Source organism: Fonsecaea monophora (assembly GCF_001642475.1).
Source record: "Fonsecaea monophora strain CBS 269.37 chromosome Unknown Scaff26, whole genome shotgun sequence".
In the NCBI taxonomy this organism is placed as follows: domain Eukaryota; kingdom Fungi; phylum Ascomycota; class Eurotiomycetes; order Chaetothyriales; family Herpotrichiellaceae; genus Fonsecaea; species Fonsecaea monophora.
In genome coordinates, this window is record NW_019173957.1 from 89,098 (window position 1) to 105,090 (window position 15,993).

The 15,993-nt window shown below is 54.4% G+C and overlaps 7 protein-coding genes across 7 annotated transcripts; 4 read left to right on the top strand and 3 right to left on the bottom strand.

Moving 5' to 3' along the window:
* Positions 1–1,456: 1,456 nt before the first annotated feature.
* Positions 1,457–6,330, top strand: AYO21_04540 (hypothetical protein; the record flags this gene model as incomplete). The annotated part of the gene is made up of 2 exons (XM_022654512.1): positions 1,457–5,743; positions 5,797–6,330. 2 exons carry the CDS (start codon positions 1,457–1,459, stop codon positions 6,328–6,330), a joined length of 4,821 nt encoding a protein of 1,606 aa, XP_022513112.1.
* Positions 6,331–6,834: 504 nt separating this feature from the next.
* On the bottom strand, positions 6,835–7,776 carry AYO21_04541 (hypothetical protein; the record flags this gene model as incomplete). The annotated part of the gene is made up of 1 exon (XM_022654513.1): positions 6,835–7,776. The coding sequence occupies one exon, from the start codon at positions 7,774–7,776 to the stop codon at positions 6,835–6,837; it is 942 nt and encodes a 313-aa protein (XP_022513113.1).
* An 802-nt stretch (positions 7,777–8,578) lies between these two features.
* Positions 8,579–10,017, top strand: AYO21_04542 (hypothetical protein; the record flags this gene model as incomplete). Its single annotated transcript, XM_022654514.1, has 5 exons — positions 8,579–8,690; positions 8,774–8,844; positions 8,985–9,065; positions 9,172–9,419; positions 9,528–10,017. 5 exons carry the CDS (start codon positions 8,579–8,581, stop codon positions 10,015–10,017), a joined length of 1,002 nt encoding a protein of 333 aa, XP_022513114.1.
* A 671-nt stretch (positions 10,018–10,688) lies between these two features.
* On the top strand, positions 10,689–10,988 carry AYO21_04543 (hypothetical protein; the record flags this gene model as incomplete). Its single annotated transcript, XM_022654515.1, has 1 exon — positions 10,689–10,988. The coding sequence occupies one exon, from the start codon at positions 10,689–10,691 to the stop codon at positions 10,986–10,988; it is 300 nt and encodes a 99-aa protein (XP_022513115.1).
* Positions 10,989–11,142: 154 nt separating this feature from the next.
* AYO21_04544 (hypothetical protein) lies at positions 11,143–11,928 on the top strand (the record flags this gene model as incomplete). The annotated part of the gene is made up of 1 exon (XM_022654516.1): positions 11,143–11,928. One exon carries the CDS (start codon positions 11,143–11,145, stop codon positions 11,926–11,928), a length of 786 nt encoding a protein of 261 aa, XP_022513116.1.
* Positions 11,929–12,114: 186 nt separating this feature from the next.
* AYO21_04545 (hypothetical protein) lies at positions 12,115–14,232 on the bottom strand (the record flags this gene model as incomplete). The annotated part of the gene is made up of 1 exon (XM_022654517.1): positions 12,115–14,232. One exon carries the CDS (start codon positions 14,230–14,232, stop codon positions 12,115–12,117), a length of 2,118 nt encoding a protein of 705 aa, XP_022513117.1.
* A 296-nt stretch (positions 14,233–14,528) lies between these two features.
* Positions 14,529–15,707, bottom strand: AYO21_04546 (hypothetical protein; the record flags this gene model as incomplete). Its single annotated transcript, XM_022654518.1, has 3 exons — positions 14,529–14,669; positions 14,785–15,636; positions 15,690–15,707. 3 exons carry the CDS (start codon positions 15,705–15,707, stop codon positions 14,529–14,531), a joined length of 1,011 nt encoding a protein of 336 aa, XP_022513118.1.
* Positions 15,708–15,993: the final 286 nt, after the last annotated feature.

The following is a 15,993-nucleotide window of genomic DNA, read 5'->3' on the forward strand; positions in this document are numbered from 1 at the left end:
TGCAAATACTCGGATGAGTACCGCATCCAAATGGTCTCCCTCACAATAATCCACGTCTCTTGAACCGCACGCACCTCTCTATGACGACACAATGGACAATTTGGACTGAAACTGTGGCTGACCCTGACTTGTTCCATCCATTCAATTGCGTCAGAGCGGTCGATGACCTCTGGATGAGGTAGGAGTGTGGCACAGAAGCATGCAATTTCCATCGAATGGAAGGCAATGGGACAAGGAGATGGACACGGGCTTGCAGGGACATCCAAGCCAGCTTTGAATGGAGATCGAGGCTGGAGGGAGACAATCGCGAATGAGAAAGGAGGCAGAAGTGTGGTTCAAAGGCAGTCTGACAAGGGTCCATCCTAGCACATGCCGGGGTGGGAGCAGTTGGATGGAGAAACTGATGTCAGTTTGCCTGGTGCTGCGATCATTGTCCCAACTCCTCACACATTGGCATTGGGAATCGATAAGAGAGACACGCAGACAGCGATATCTGGTAACTCGTATCAACCTTGTACTGCTTCTTGTTCTCTCTTTCCAAAGGAAATACGCCACAACAGCTCTTTTTCCGTCCGACACGAGGGTAGCTGGCCCCCGTAGTGCGGTCATTGCGAACATGGGATTTGACGAAATGCCCTCGGCCACATGCAGGGATTTTAGAGTTTAGGGCCTCTAGGTGGAGGCTGAGTGGAGAAACGCGACGTCGTCTACCGAGTCCTCGTAAGATTTTCATACGGGGGAGGGTGTGGCGCTTTCATCTGCGGGAAGGCCTCGAGGATGATTGAGAAGTGGACGAAATCGATGTGCAACTCGCATGGCACCGCCGCAGTTGGAACAAGAAACCCGGTTTTTTTCTGAGAAAACTACCCAGGATGACTGGCCAACCCCACCTTCCTGCCTACGAGTATCTACCTAGCTACCTGGCTGGTTCGACAAGGGGGCTTCTCCTGTCAGGCACCGCAGAGCAACCAAGGACAGGGAAACCTAGCTCTGCTGGCTCGCTTTGCTCTCTGCTATAACGAAAATGATGGACCGGTGACGTAGGGGAGTTTTTGCCCGTGTACTTGATCAAAGCTGTTCCTCCTCCCTCGTTCCACGACGACTTTGTTTCTGATCTTCACAGAAACCTTGAATGTGTGTTTTTGATTGTATACCTACTCTAGCTCCGAGCTCTTCTTGTACTATTATCAGCCTATCATCGTAACAATATAATACTTCCTATCCAACTCAACCCAGGAAATAACACAACTGAAAAGCACCAGACGGGCGTGTGTGCGCGGCTGAACCTGACAGCGGCGCAGAAACAAATGCAGCAAATAGTTTGAGACAGCTGATGACAAGTAATCGACTATCATCCTCCTCATACGCCTACTACAGCTTCCCACCCACCCCGAACAGAGATTCTCCGCAGTCTAAACGCTCGACCCCAGAGACAGTCAGAAGCTACAAGAGCACAATGCCTTCTCCGGCGGCAGGCAGAACCTCAAATGTCCCAGAGACACCCACAAAGACCGGCAAGAACCCTGCTTCATCGTCCACTTCCAAGCTGACTGGTGAAGGCACTCCCGGTCGGAAACCACCCAAGCTCGGCACCTCCAAGGCGACGCCGAAGAAACTGTCAGAGTCAGAGTCGCCGAAACCAAAGCCCACAGAAGACATTACCAAGCCCGTAGAAGAAAAGGGCAAGGATGTCGAGGAGGAGAGCCAACAAGGTATCAGCATGAAAGATACGGAAGAGCCTGGCGGCAAGATCAGTCAACCAGGCGACGACACCGGCGCCGAAACCAGTGAGCTCTCCGAAGCTAACCCCGAGCCCATCCCTGAAGACGACGACGACGAGGAAGAAGGGGAAGAAGAAGGTGACACGGTCCGTGGTGGCAGAGATGCTGCTAAAGACGAGGGCACCGAGGGAGACGAAGAGGAAGAGGAAGTGGCAGAAGAGGGCGATGCTGCCGAAGAAGCCGAGGACGAGGCCGAAGGCAAAGGAAACGGTGCACTTAGCGGACTCGGCAAGGCCACCAGTGGTGTCGTTGGTACCGGCAAGAAAGTCGCTGGTCGCGTTGGCGGTGCCAAAGACTCGGCTACTGGCGCAGCAGGCAAGGCTTCCCAGGGTGATGTGCAAGGCGCCGCAGACGACACAGTCGGCGATGCCAAGGACACGGCAGAAGATACTGCCCAAGACGTCCAAGACACGGCGGAAGATACGGCGGAGGGCGCAAAGGAGACAGCTGAAGAAGCAGCTGATGCCGTACCCAAAGACACTGGGGACGTGCCCGATGTCAAAGAGACCGCGAATGGCGTCAAAGGTCACGCAGAGAAGGTGGCTGATGATGTCGAGGAGACTGCGGAAGAAGCGGCCGATGGTGCAACCGAAGGGCTGCCTGTTGACCTGTCCATCCTGAAGGGTCTCAAGGTCACCGAGACCGGAGATATTAAAGATAAGGCTGGCAACGTTGTCGGCAAACTCGACGAAGGTGACCCCGCCGATCTTGAGGGTTACGAGATTGGCGATGACGGCGAAATCCTCGACGAAGATGGTGACGTTGTCGGTCGTGCAAGCGTCATCCCAGAAAAGGCTCAAGAACTTGCTGGCAAGGCGACCGAAGACGCCGATGTTGATGGTGCGGTCAATGGCGTCCACGAAACTGCAGAGGGTACTCAGGACCAGGCCGAAGAGGCTGTTAACGGCGTCAAAGATACAGCAGAGGACGCTGTCGAGACATATCTTCCTGACCTAAACGTCCTCGACGGCTTGGAAGTTCAAGAGAACGGAGACATTCTGGACAAGGATGGTAACGTCTTGGGCAGAATCACTGAAGGTGACCCCGCAGACCTAGTCGGCATGACAGTAAATGCCGACGGCGAAATCCTGGATGAAGATGGCGATGCTGTGGGTCGTGCAGAGACCCTCCCTCAGCCTGTTAAACAAGCTGTCGAAGAAGCTGCCGGAGAACTTCCCGGTGTTGAAGCGCTGGAAGGTTTGGAGGTCCAAGAAGACGGAGCAATTAAGGACCAAGCCGGCAACACTTTGGGCAAGATTACCGAAGGTGATCCGGCTGATTTAGTCGGGAGAACACTCAATGCTGAAGGTGAGGTTTTGGACGAAGACGGCGACGTCATTGGCCGCGCAGAAATCGTACCCGAAGCCGCCGAAGCAGTGCAAGAAAAGGTTGATGGTGTCCAGGAGGGAGCCAAACCAGAGTTTGTCCAAGAGGCATTCGATAAGGTTGAAGGGTTGCAGGACCAACTGAAGCCGAATCTCACAATTGTCGAAGGTCGCAAACTCAACAAGAAGGGTACTATCCTCGATGACGAAGGAGAAGTCCTGGCGAAACTTGTGGAAGGCGACGTTAAGGCTTGCGCCGGTAAACTTCCCAATGAGAATGGTGAAATTCTCGACAAAGACGGCAAAGTTATTGGGCGTGTTGAGGTCGTCCAGGGAGAGGCTGCGGAAGAAGCTATGAAAGAACTCCACCCCGAACTGGTTGAACAACTTGAAGAAGCACAGCAGGCTGCGGAAGAAGCTGAAAAGCAAGCTGAGGAGGCTGGCGATCAGGCTGACGTTGCCGGTAAAGCTGCTGATGCTGCTGAGGGTGCCGCAGACACCGCCGAAGAGGCGGTGGACGAGGCTAAAGACGCAGCTGAAAAGATCATCAAGCCAGATTTCGCACAACTCGAGGGTTTGAAGGTCAACAAGAAAGGTCAAGTAGTCAACGAGGATGGTGATCCCATCGCCCAGTTGGCTGAAGGTTTCGACCTTGATGCTGTCCGTGGCAAGAAAATTAATGAGAATGGAGAAATTCTGGACAAGGATGGCAATGTTATTGGTCGAGTCGAGTTCATTCCCGAAGCTGTCGAAGAAGGTATTGTCGAAACCATTGAAGAAGCTGCTCCCGAAGTCCCCGAGACTTCAATCCTTGAAGGTCTTAAAGTCAACAAGAAAGGTCTAGTATTGAATGAGGACGGTGACGAGATCGCGAAACTCGTCGAAGGTGATCTTGCTGCCGTTGCAGGGAAGAAATTGAACGACAAGGGCGAGGTTTTGGACAAGGACGGTAATGTCATTGGCAAAGTCGAAATGATTCCCCAAGAAGTTGAGGAGGAAGTCGAAGAGGCTGCCGAAGAGATTGACGATGGCTTGCCGCCTCTATCCATCCTGGAGGGTCTCAAAGTTAACAAGTCCGGCAAGATTGTCGACAACAACGGTAACGTTGTCGGCGAACTGGTCGAAGGAGATGCCAAGAAGATTTGGAAGGCTGGTACAACCTGCGACGACCAGGGACAATTCTGGGACAACAAAGGCCATATAATTGGTCGCGCAAAGACGCTCCCTCAAGAGGATAAGGAAGAAGAAGCCGAGTTCGCTGGTCTTGAAGGTCTAACCGTTGTGGCTGACGGATGGGTTGAAGATGAGAACGGCAACAGAGTTGGCCGTATCGTTGAAGGAGACCCAAAGAAACTTGTCGGTCGTGCAGTCGATGAAGACGGTGACATTATTGACAAACGAGGCAATGTTGTTGGCCACGCTGAGAGATACGAAGAACCCGAACCAGAGCCAGAACCAGAGGAGCAGAAGATCGACCTTTCAGAACTGAAGGGTTTGACATGTAACAAACAAGGCAATGTCATCGGACCTGATGGCGTTCCAATTGGTCGTCTGGTCGAAGGCAATCCCAAGGAGCTTGCAGGCCGCAAGATCGATGAAAACGGCCAGATCTGGAACGATCAAGGTCATGTTGTTGGCCGCTGCGAACTCATTCCATTCAACGAGCGTGAAGCTAAGCCTGAAGGTCCGTTTGCTGGCCTCGAGGGTCTCATCGTTGTCAAGGATGGCTTCGTTGAGGATCACGAAGGTAATGTTGTCGGACAGGTGGTAGAGGGAGATTGGAAGAAACTCCTTGGCCGCGGGGTGGATGAAGATGGCGACATTATCGACAAGTACGGCAATGTCAAAGGCCATGTCGAACCATACGAAGTCCCCGAGGAAGAGGTTGTCGAGGAAGATCTATCCAGCCTCGCTGGTAAGACTGTCAACAAACAAGGCAAGGTCGTTGACGAGCATGGAACCATTTTTGGCGAAGTCGCCGAGGGTGAAGTTCAGCGTCTTGTCGGTTGTAAGGTGGATGGCAAAGGACAAATCTGGTCCAACGATGGCAGAGTTATCGGTCGTGCAAGACTCATCGCAGGTGGTGATGATGGTCGTGCCGAAGGGCCATTCTCCAACTTCGACTCTACAACCATTGACAAAGATGGTTTGGTCAAGGACGCCAGCGGAGAGATCATCGGTCGTGTTACCGAAGGTGACATCAAAAAGTTGGTCGGCCGCAAGGTTGATGACGACGGAGATATTGTCGACAAGAATGGTAATGTCATTGGTCATGCTGAACGCTGGGAACCAGAAAAGAAGGAACGAGAGGTTTCACCTATGTCTGGCCTCCGCGTGAATAAGGAGGGTGAAGTCCGCGACCGCAATGGAGATGTTATTGGCCGATTGACAGAGGGCAACTTGCTCGCCTGTATTGGCAAGGAGGTCAATGACAATGGTTATGTCGTGGATCAAGACGGCAACAAGATCGGAGAATGCACCCTGCTTGAAAACATTCCAGATGAAGAAGAAGTCGAGGAGGGTCCAACACCCGAGCAACTCAAAGAGGAAGAGGAGCGTGAGGTTGCAAAGAAGATCTCCAATATCATCAATCAGACGTTGGAGAAGATGGAGCCTATTTGCAAACAGATCACTGAGGTAAGTGCATTCATTGTCTGCTTGCCAATAGCCATACTAATTTATCATCACAGCTTGTTGAAAGAGCTGATCGCACACCCAAAGACGAGCTTGATGAGGAGAAACTCGTGCAAGACGTCAAGCCTCTTATCGAAGAGGGCTCTCGCATCCTAGGTGAATGCAATGGTGCCATCCGCGGACTTGACCCCGACGGTCACATCGCAGCCAACGCCAAAGCGAAGGCAGCCAGTGGTGAGGCTTCGCCAGAAGAATATCGTGTGGCAGAGGGATTGAAGGAACTTACCACTCAAGTGGTCAAGACCATCGACAACGCCAAGAAGAAGATTGCCGATATGCCTCATGCGAAGAAGAAGTTGAATCCACTGTGGGCGCTGTTGACAGAACCTCTGTTCCAGATCATCGCTGCTGTCGGTCTGCTGCTGAGCGGCGTGCTCGGGTTGGTGGGCAAATTGCTCAACGGTCTGGGTCTTGGTGGTTTGGTGAGTGGTCTATTGGGAGGTCTCGGTGTTGACAAGCTGCTGGGTGGATTGGGTTTGGGCAGCTTAGCGGAAGCTATGGGCCTGGGAAGTGGAAAGAAGAAGAAATAGGGGATTAGTTGATATATGTTGTTGTTGTCGCGGAGAGGGCAGCAAGATATGAGTCTTGGGGTGGAATTTGTAACACTACCTTTTCCTGGGTTTTGGGCATGAGGCATCTGACTGGATTTTGTTTGTTATCAATGTGGTGGGATGTACATGATCTTAATGACATTTGCTGTTCTAGCAAAGAATGATAAAAGTGTTGGTAAAAATCATTCAGCATTTATCGTGTCAAACAAATCTGGATGATAAGTTCTTGAGGGTGTGTAGCCGTTGCACCTATATCGCATGCTGATCTATAGCTTGTTGCAATCTATTAATTCATCACGCACTTACCTCGTGGGCATCAATCGGTGGTCAGAGGAAAGATCTTCCATTCGTTGCCATGCATGCTTTCGGCCATATTCTGGGGACGAAAAAGTCATTGAGGCAACGACCATGATGTTGCCAGTGCGGTATTTCATGATCCGTCGGATGGATGGATAACAGAGTCAGTTGTCAGCTGGAAAGCGTTTACGTTCCATCCACTCCTGCCGCGTGCTTGGGCCACCGTATCATCAGGACATGGCGATGGATTCCAATCCCTCCCCACTCGGCCATGTCGCACTCGATGAACGGCCGCGTACCTCTCGTGCCTTTTGTACTTGCCTCGTCGTCGCCCTCACCGCGGTGGTGGTCACCGACCTCTACAAACCCATGTCGAATGTAGAATGGATACCCCGCGGGAGTCGCGGCCAGGACGACAGGGACGTCCAATCTGTCCGCCCAGGGAAAGATCCACGCCAACAATCTGCTCGCGATGCCCTTGCGCAGGTGTGTTGGGGAGAGTGTGCCGATGCCGCGTACCTCGAAGCAGTGCATGCCTCCGAACGTGGCGGAGAGAGCGGCTTCGACGGTCTGGTCCCAGTGTTTGTGGAGGGCGCGGTGGGCGGATGATGGGAGCTTGACGACCTCCGTATCGACATTCGTCGGAGGTTGCGATGAGGAGGAGGTCAAGCTTGGTATTTCGACTCTGCTCTGGGTCTCTGTCGTACTTTTTGAGACAGATGGTTTTATTCTGTGTTCCTGTTCTTGTCCTGGCAATGGGTGATATTGGAACTCGGCAAACGCGACGACGACACCTCCAGCGTCAGACACTACGTCACCCTGTGCCGTTGGCTGCGGCAGGTCCAGGTCCAGATCCAGATCGCGAATGACCAGGTGCTCCATGCGCGGTACATGCCGACCCAACCCGTCGCACTCGAGACCGACGATACGGGGATATTTCAGCTCGCTGAGGAGCTCGACCCTGGTGCACGCCTCGAGCCATTCGCGAGCCTCCTCGGCGGGGACGTCGCCGTATCTCAACTGTCCCAGCGGAGTGGCGGTCAAGGACGAATGTTTGATGCGTGCGATATCCGGGACAACGTTATCTGCATCTTCCAAGGAGAGGTGGATGGGGTCGGTCAGGTGCATGTTTATGCTAGAAAAGGGAATCTTCTGGCGTTTATGGGTGGAGGGAGGTGAGTGGGCGGGCTAACTATGAGCAATACGAGACGCAAATATTATTAGGTGAGATCCCAGCCTAGTGGCCACCAGTGCCACTAACCAGTGTGCCAGCGCAGTTTAGCGAGGGGAGGGAATAGCGCAAGGCTGTAGTTCGGCCTCGTCAACCCCCTCATCCCACCGGGGGCAGAGGGCGATCAGGTGATTTGTTTACAATCACAACTGAATGAATTTCAACAGCATAGAGCATGGCACAAGGCAGGATATAGATACGAGGAAAAAGAGAGTGGTCCCATCCGCCCCCTCCTCTTCAAAAACCGCGGGGAAACGCTGGAGGAGCGACGCGTCGAGACCTCGGTATCCCGCATCGTCTAACTCGGCTCAGAGCTCGTCTGGCCGAGTCGTCCACAAGCAACACAGACATATCCCAGGTTCAACAAAATAGCATTGGACAACCGGTACCGAGTTCCAACTTGTTCTGTGAGGTTAAGGCTTTCCAACTGACACCACAAGCTTACTTATTACTTGGAGGTACTGACCGTTTCGCTTATCCAAGGTCAAGTAAAGTGGGTAGTCCACTGGCTAATTGCTGACACTGTGCCTCGGAAACGTGGTGTCGAAGGACTTAAAGGACATTATTACACGGTTTTTGTGTTTCTTTTTCATCCTTTTCCTGGTTGATCTTGACAATCTACACATCCAACCTGCGAGTTTTAGACGGGACTTTTTGTTTGCGTCTGCGCCCCATATCAGCATCGCATTAACGACCGCCATGTCGATAACAACCCCCCTCACCCAGCTGCTGGGTATCAAGCACCCCATCCTCCTGGCTGGTATGGGTTCGACGTCGGGCGCTCCTCTTGCGGCCGCGGTGACCAATGCCGGTATGTTGTCTTGATAGCAACAGTCTCCCTATCACCATACTTAGTTCTCGTTATTCCGAGATGTATGCTAAATTCCATGAGAGGCGGCCTCGGTGTGATCGGTGGAGTCGGATACACGCCCAAGATGCTCAAGGAGATGATAGAGGAGTTGAAAGTGAGTGGATGATTTGTTCGCAGTTATTTTGGCCGAGGCGGATGGGCACCGCAACCCGAAAAAAAGCTGGGGAAATAAGGGGAAAAAAAGGAATCGGATTGTATTACAGAGGCTGAATTTGTCAACTCTCGCTCGAACAGGCTGCTCTCAAGGACCCTTCAGCCCCCTTTGGCGTCGATCTCTTGCTCCCACAAGTCGGCGGCAATGCGCGAAAGACCAACGTGAGTAATGTCCTCTCCCATTCCTGCTCCCTCCGATCGAAATCTCTCCCCCGCTTCTGGTCCGTCGTTCCACTAATCGCCCTCTTTCTAATGTTACAATCTGCAGTCGGACTACACAAAAGGTGCCCTCGACGAACTCATCGACATCATCATCGCCGGTGGCGCCAAACTCTTCGTCTCGGCCGTGGGAGTCGCCCCCAAACACGTCGTTGACAAGCTGCACAAACACGGCGTGCTTTATATGAACATGGTTGGACACCCGAAGCATGTCCACAAGGCGTGCCAGGCTGGTGCCGACATCATCTGCGCCCAGGGAGGAGAAGCTGGAGGCCACACAGGTGAAACGGCCACGACGTGAGTGAGACTGGTCTACTTCGTACGACGGGGAAATGCTGGTGCATCGTGGACATCTCGTCGTAAGCCGCGTCAATGGAACGAAATCGCTGACACTTGCCTATGAAGTATCTTGATTCCCGCTTGCGCCGATATTGTCAAGAACTATACCTCCCCACTGACAGGCAAGCCCGTCGAACTCGTCGCCGCCGGCGGCATCTTCGACGGTCGCGGCATTGCGGCAGCCTTGTCGCTGGGCGCCTCGGCCGTCTGGGTCGGCACACGATTCGTCACGGCCAAAGAATCCGGCGCCGCCGAGGCCGCCAAGAGAGCCATCCTCGCTGCGGGCTTTGACGACACCATCAAGTCGACAATCTGGACCGGCCGTCCCCTCCGCGCCATTGCCAGCCCTTATGTCCGGAACTGGGAGACGAAGCGACGGGACGAGATCGAGGAGCTGCAAAGTAAAGGCATCCTTGTCCTGAACCACGAGTTGGAAAAGCTGGAGAAGACCGGAGGCCTTACCGAGGAGATTGAGGATCAATCGGTGTGCATGTACGTCTACTCTTACTCCTCCTACCACGGTATCGCGCCGCAAGAGGTGTTTGCTAACATGTGATTTTTTTCTTCTTGAATATAGGCCTGCCGGCCAGGTATCTGGTCTCGTCAACACGCCAAATCAGACTGCAGCAGAGATTGTGGAGGAGATGATGGATGGCGCTATCAAGGTGCTGAACCGTGTTGGGGGGTATTTGAGGCCGAGTGCCAGACTGTGATTGCGTATGGCTGCAAAGGAAGGAAAGACGAAAAGAGGGATGTGTGAGTCTTTTGAACGGAGTGCAGGATAGGTTTCCCTAATTTTCCAATCGCCTTGCCTTGCCGTCATGTACTGCGCTTCTGGATAGTAGGCGACAGCGCATTGCTGTGGTCCGTAGCTCACCAACGCCTTCGTCTTGGGGAGTTGCTCCCCCTCCTTGAACCAATCATAGATGTCTAGACATTCCATACCGCAGCAGGAGGCGACTCACTTGTTCTTTTGCCTCTGTGAGGGCGTCAGGCTTTATTGGGGGTACCGCTCTCCCCCTCAGCCTCTCCGGGTACTCCAAAGCATCGACTACCGCGCTACCAGCCTCGTGCCCCACCCACAGCCTCGCCGTAACCCGTGGTGCGCGAGGGTAAGCCGAAATTTCAAATTCCTACAAAACCACAGGGACATGGTCGATTCTTTCAGAAACAACCATCCAAAAAATCCCTCCCTGATCCAGGAAGCCCGAAAAAGGAAAAGTCTCCATGGCCGGGGAAACCCCGTTCTCGCCGTCTCCGGACAAACCAGTCGTCGCCGTGGCCGGCGGCACGGGCGACCTGGGCACGCGGCTGACCGAGACGTTTCTCTCCGCCGAGCTGCGCGACCGGCTGTCGGGGTTCGTGCTGCTCGCTCGTCGCTACACGGCCAGGATGGAACGATGGAGGGACTCTCTCGGTGCCGAGGTGCGCATTATCGACGACGACGAGGCGAACGGGGTAGCGGGGTGTGATGAGAACGATCTGATCATGGCGTTGGACGGGGTTGATGTCCTTATCAATGCGTGAGTGACCCTATACCTTGTCTCTATGTACAGCATCTGGAAACAATGCATACATGCACACACATACGTGTATACACACCTGCTCTCTATTTCTCCCTTTGAGGTGTATGGCTCATCTGCACGGTTACATTCAACCCACATCCCTATGAAAGGACACTATGGCTGAAATCCCCCCGTCCTTTCCCCCTCATAGCATATCATCATCAGGCGCGCGACTGCGCGACAAGATCGCCCGAGCGCTGCCCCAGACGCGGGTGAAGTTGTACTTCCCGTCCGAGTTCGGGGTGGACCACACACTGCACGACTTCAGCGTGCCGGAGTGGGACGGCAAGAAAGCGCACTACGCGCTGACCCGGCAGGTTTTGGCACCCACGAACATCAAGGTCTGCAGGATCTTCAACGGCCTGTTCCTCCACAGCGGCGTCGGGCCCTGGTACGGCTTCCACACGGCCAAGGACGTTTATCGGGCCGTAGGCTCCCTCGACCAACACGTCAGTTTCACGGACATCGGCGACATCGCCCGCGTCCTGTGTCTCCTCGCCGAGCGCACCATGCGTGGTGTCCCCGTGCCGTCGCAGCTGCGCATCGCAGGCACAAACGCAAGTTTTCGCGACATCGCTCGGCTCATGACCGCCGCAGGTGCGGGTGCGGGTGCCGGTGCGAGCCCGGGCGTTGGTATGGGCGAGAAGAAAGAGATCGAGCTCAAGAGCGTCGAGTTGGAGGCGTTCCGCAACCGCGTCCTGAACCGCCAGTACGAGGACCGCGGGCCCATCGTGTGTCTGCGCTTCATCATGGGCGACGGGCGCGCAGACTACAGAACCACGGAAGAAGGTGGGCTCGGCAACGACAACGACCTCGTCAACCCGGACCAGAGGCATTTTGTGTGGAAGACCATGAGGGATTTGGCTGTCGAGACGAAGGGGCGGCCAAATGTGAACGCTTGATACACCACGACTCCCTTTTTCTTTTGCTTGCTTGTCGCTGGAAAAGAAGGTGAAAAGGATAGAAGGCATCATCGATTCTGTGCAGGGGCGCAGGCTGTCTATCTATGGCTTTGCGTACTTCTACATATACGCCGTCCACCCGCTAATCGACTCACCCGCCCACTACCTATCTACTCAGGTGGCATGCTATCGCATCCGCGCGGCATTCCACATCTCAAACTCTAGCAACATCTCCCTCGTGATGCTCTTGGGCGTCTGCCCGATCGCCTTGCGAACGTCGTCGGACACGATGATGTCGCGGTCCGCGTCAAAGGCGTTTTCCCCGGCTGTCTGGCAAATAGCCACGATCTCAGCGCCCGAAAACCCTTCTGTGGCATTGGCGAATTCTCGGACGTCATCTCCGAGGCTGTCGGGACTGTCATACACGCCTTCGAGGCGCTTGTGGAAGATCTCCTTTCTCGCTTCCACGTCCGGCGGACCAATGTACACCACGTTGTCAAATCTGCCTGGACGCATCAGGGCCGGGTCGATGTTTTGTGGCTTGTTGGTCGCGGCGACGACAAACACGTTGCGCAGCTCCTCGAAGCCGTCCATCTCGTTGAGCAGCGTGGTCAGCACGTTCAGGTCACTGCCACCGCCGCTCCTCCCGCGCGAGGCGATGGCGTCGATCTCGTCAAAAAAGATGATGCTCGGGCTGGCCGCGCGCGCTTTGCGGAAAACCTCGCGCGTGGCCCGCTCGCTCTCGCCCACGTACATGGAAATCAGCTCGGCGCCCTTGACGGCCAGGAAATTCAGCCCGGCTTCCGTCGCCAGCGCCCGCACGAGCAGAGTCTTGGAGCAGCCCGGCGGGCCGTACAGCAGGACCCCCTTCTTGGGCTGTAGGCGCAACTTCTTCATGCGGTCGGCAAACCGCAATGGGCGCTCCACGGCGTTGTGCAGTTGTCGCTTGACTTCGTGCTGGCCGCCGATATCGGACCATCGCACGTTGGGCGTCTCGAGGAAAATTTCCTGCAGGGCAGACGGTCGGACCTGTTGTAGGGCAGTCTCGAGATCTGCGGACTCTATGACCATGGGAGATCCTCCATCGCCTTCTGCTGTCTCGGCAGCCGGTAGGTGCTTCGATGCTAGGTGGATCGCCACCCGAAGAAGAGCCCTCAGATCGACGCCCACGTATCCGTGAGTCCTCTCCGAAATTTCCTGCAAAAGCTCGTCCCCCGGGATACTGTCCTCGCCACGCAGGGCCAGCAGGATCTCTTTCCTCTGAAGCGCTGAGGGGATCGGCAACTCAATCTCGGCCGCAAATCTGCCTTCTGTCCGCAGCCTTTCGTCGACGTCATTCGGATGCCTGGCTTCAGCGACCACTAGGGTAGGGCTTCCCTTGATGCGCTCAAACATCAAGTCCAGTTCACTGGACACAGTAGAAGAGCTGCTAGTGCCGGAACCTTTGATGATATACTCTGGCCTCACGAGGACGAGACAGGGATCTGGTGAAGCGTAGATCTCTGTCCCTGGCGTCCAGGACCGGACCGCAGGCCACGCGCAATCAGCCAAAGCGGTAATCAGGGCAGATTTGCCCGTGCCTTTAGCCCCATATAAGAGAAGGCCCTGCACGGGCTCGTACGCTTGAAAATGATGTTTGGCAACCGGATTGCAGAGATCGCTCACGATGTCCTGCACTTGAGCAATCTGTGATTGTAACCCGCCGAGGTGCTTTGGTTCGAAAACGATAGTCACTGGCTGATCGGATGTCTCTGAGCTGACGACGCGAAATGTCGTGTCCCTTGTCACGCGTGCAAACAGGGAGTCAGGCACACCCACGTCCTTGACGACAAACTCGGCTGCTCCGGCCTTGTCCGACTTGTTGGGCGGCAGACAGTGTAGTCGCTGGGACACGACCATATATTCGCCCGTAGGGGAGATATTCGAGGCGATCTGTTTCGACCAGGCCTTCGAGTCAGTGGTGTCAGCGTCCGGCTGGCCTCCCGGCACCTTCTGGACCGTCACCGAGAGGGAACTCGGCAGAGGAAGTGGCCAGCGCGAGATGGTGACTTTATCGCCCAACTTGAACCCGTAGGCTTCCTGGAGCAATCTCGACGTCTGGACGATCGAGTCCTTCATCCCCGGGCCCAGACCCTGCCACGCAACGGCGAGTTTTCTCTTGCCATTGGTGTTATCCCCGTCCGCTCCTCGGAGTTCACAGATGTCCCCGGACTTGAGCTTCAACGAGAGCATCGACACGGCCGTCAGCCCGATTCTAAAAGGGTCTTTGTCCGCGCCGGCCGGACGCACAATGAAGTTAGACATCTTTCCGAGACCGTACCTATCGACATCGTTGTATTACCAGGTATGATGCGACAAAGAAAAAAATATTCTAGAAAATCCATGATGGAGCATTTTACTCTTTATGCCTTGGCGAGTCGCGTCACGTGAGATGAACAGAGAGGTCCCCAATTGGGTACCATTGAAGTCTACTCGGTACGGTTCAATGGAGTGATCGAAGGCATCTACAGATCGTTTGAGATGTTGTGGAGATGGAAATACAATTCATTGCAAGGACTCAAGGGAGTCTCTCTTGCCTGCACTACGAGTGATCCTCTTGGTTAGGCCAGCATCATCTCCTCCGTCTCGTCCTGTAGTTCCTTCGTAGCTGGTATCAGCCATTTCTTGAGGCTTTGAATCTTCAGGGCTTTCTTCTCGAATGTCCGCGGCTCGTGGAACGCTCTCCCAGCTCTCTCCGTCGTCTACATTCGAAGCAGAGGTCACCTCTTTTACAACTTTCGCCCCTTCACTTTCGGCTCCGTTCCAAGCACCACAGCCACTGCATCTCCAACGACCCAGTTCTTCAAGTGTTCTCACGCCAGGAGGTGCTTGACCATTGACCAAGCGACATCTGGCGCACAGCAGTACCAATCTGTTCTTGGCCGCGGTTTCATCCTCACCCAGAAGAACATCCAGTATGCGGTCGTACCAGTGAGGGGGTTGCTCATACGTGGTGCTAGAAGCAGGCGGCATGCTGGAGAAAGCATTTGGAGCGAAACCGGGAGAGTCTGGCGTAATCTCCATTGGGCTATGTGCCACCACAGGGCCCGCATGTGGTGATGGGCCATGAGTTGGCGACATAGGCGCAGAGCCAGTCTGTACGTTCGGTTGCTGAGGGAATGGCATGGAGCTATGTCTTCCTGGAATATTTGCGGTTGGCGGAGGTGCAATTCCAGTCCTCTGTACAGGACGCTGGTCTGTGGAAGGAGGCGCCTTTCTCTTCGGACCTGATTGCGGCTGTTTCGAGGGAGACTTTGTCGGTGGAGCGCCTCCATATTTCTGCAATAGCTCCTGAGTACTGTCGTACTTTGTAGCTTTTTTCAGGTCTGCAATCTTTTGCTCTCGCTGCTTCTGTAAATGCTCCAAATATGCTTGCTGACGGCTTATCCTCCAACCAAAGAAGGCGGCGATGGATGTGCGGACCACGTATATGAGGATCGGAGAACCGACGAGACCGGCATAGTGATAGATCGACCAGTTCTGTGGTCCAAGGACGAGAACAATGATCAAAGTGTAGAGAAGGTATGTGAGGGTGGTATAAAGAGTCCACAGGGCCTTGATCCGGCGGTCTCGACTGCGACTTGTGTCAAGGGCAAGGTTCGCGGCGGTGATTTGTGAGGATAGTTTGGAGAGGGCTTTCTCGAACGATGCAGGGGAGTTGGCATCTCCCTTGTAATAGCAACTTAGTCCTTGTCAAAGTGTTTGGGTGGGCGCGTGCTCACCTTCCAGAGCCACGACATGCTGGCGCGCCTCATTATCGAAGCTGAGAATCCCAGGTAACAGAAAAGGCTAGTTATGAGGAGCTGCGTGCCATTGAAGGGTCGTGACTTATTGACAACAGCATCATGCGCCGAGTTCGGGGCACACGTATGCGACGACCATGGATAATGAATTGATGTCCGCCTGCGTCACAGCGAGAATAACGGAAAACGTGTTGTCACCTCAGGTCAGCCTGGCGGGCCAGTGCCAGTTGCCCAGTTGCCAGTTGCAGGCTGCGCTTGGGCTTGGAGAGCATTTTCCGTCAAT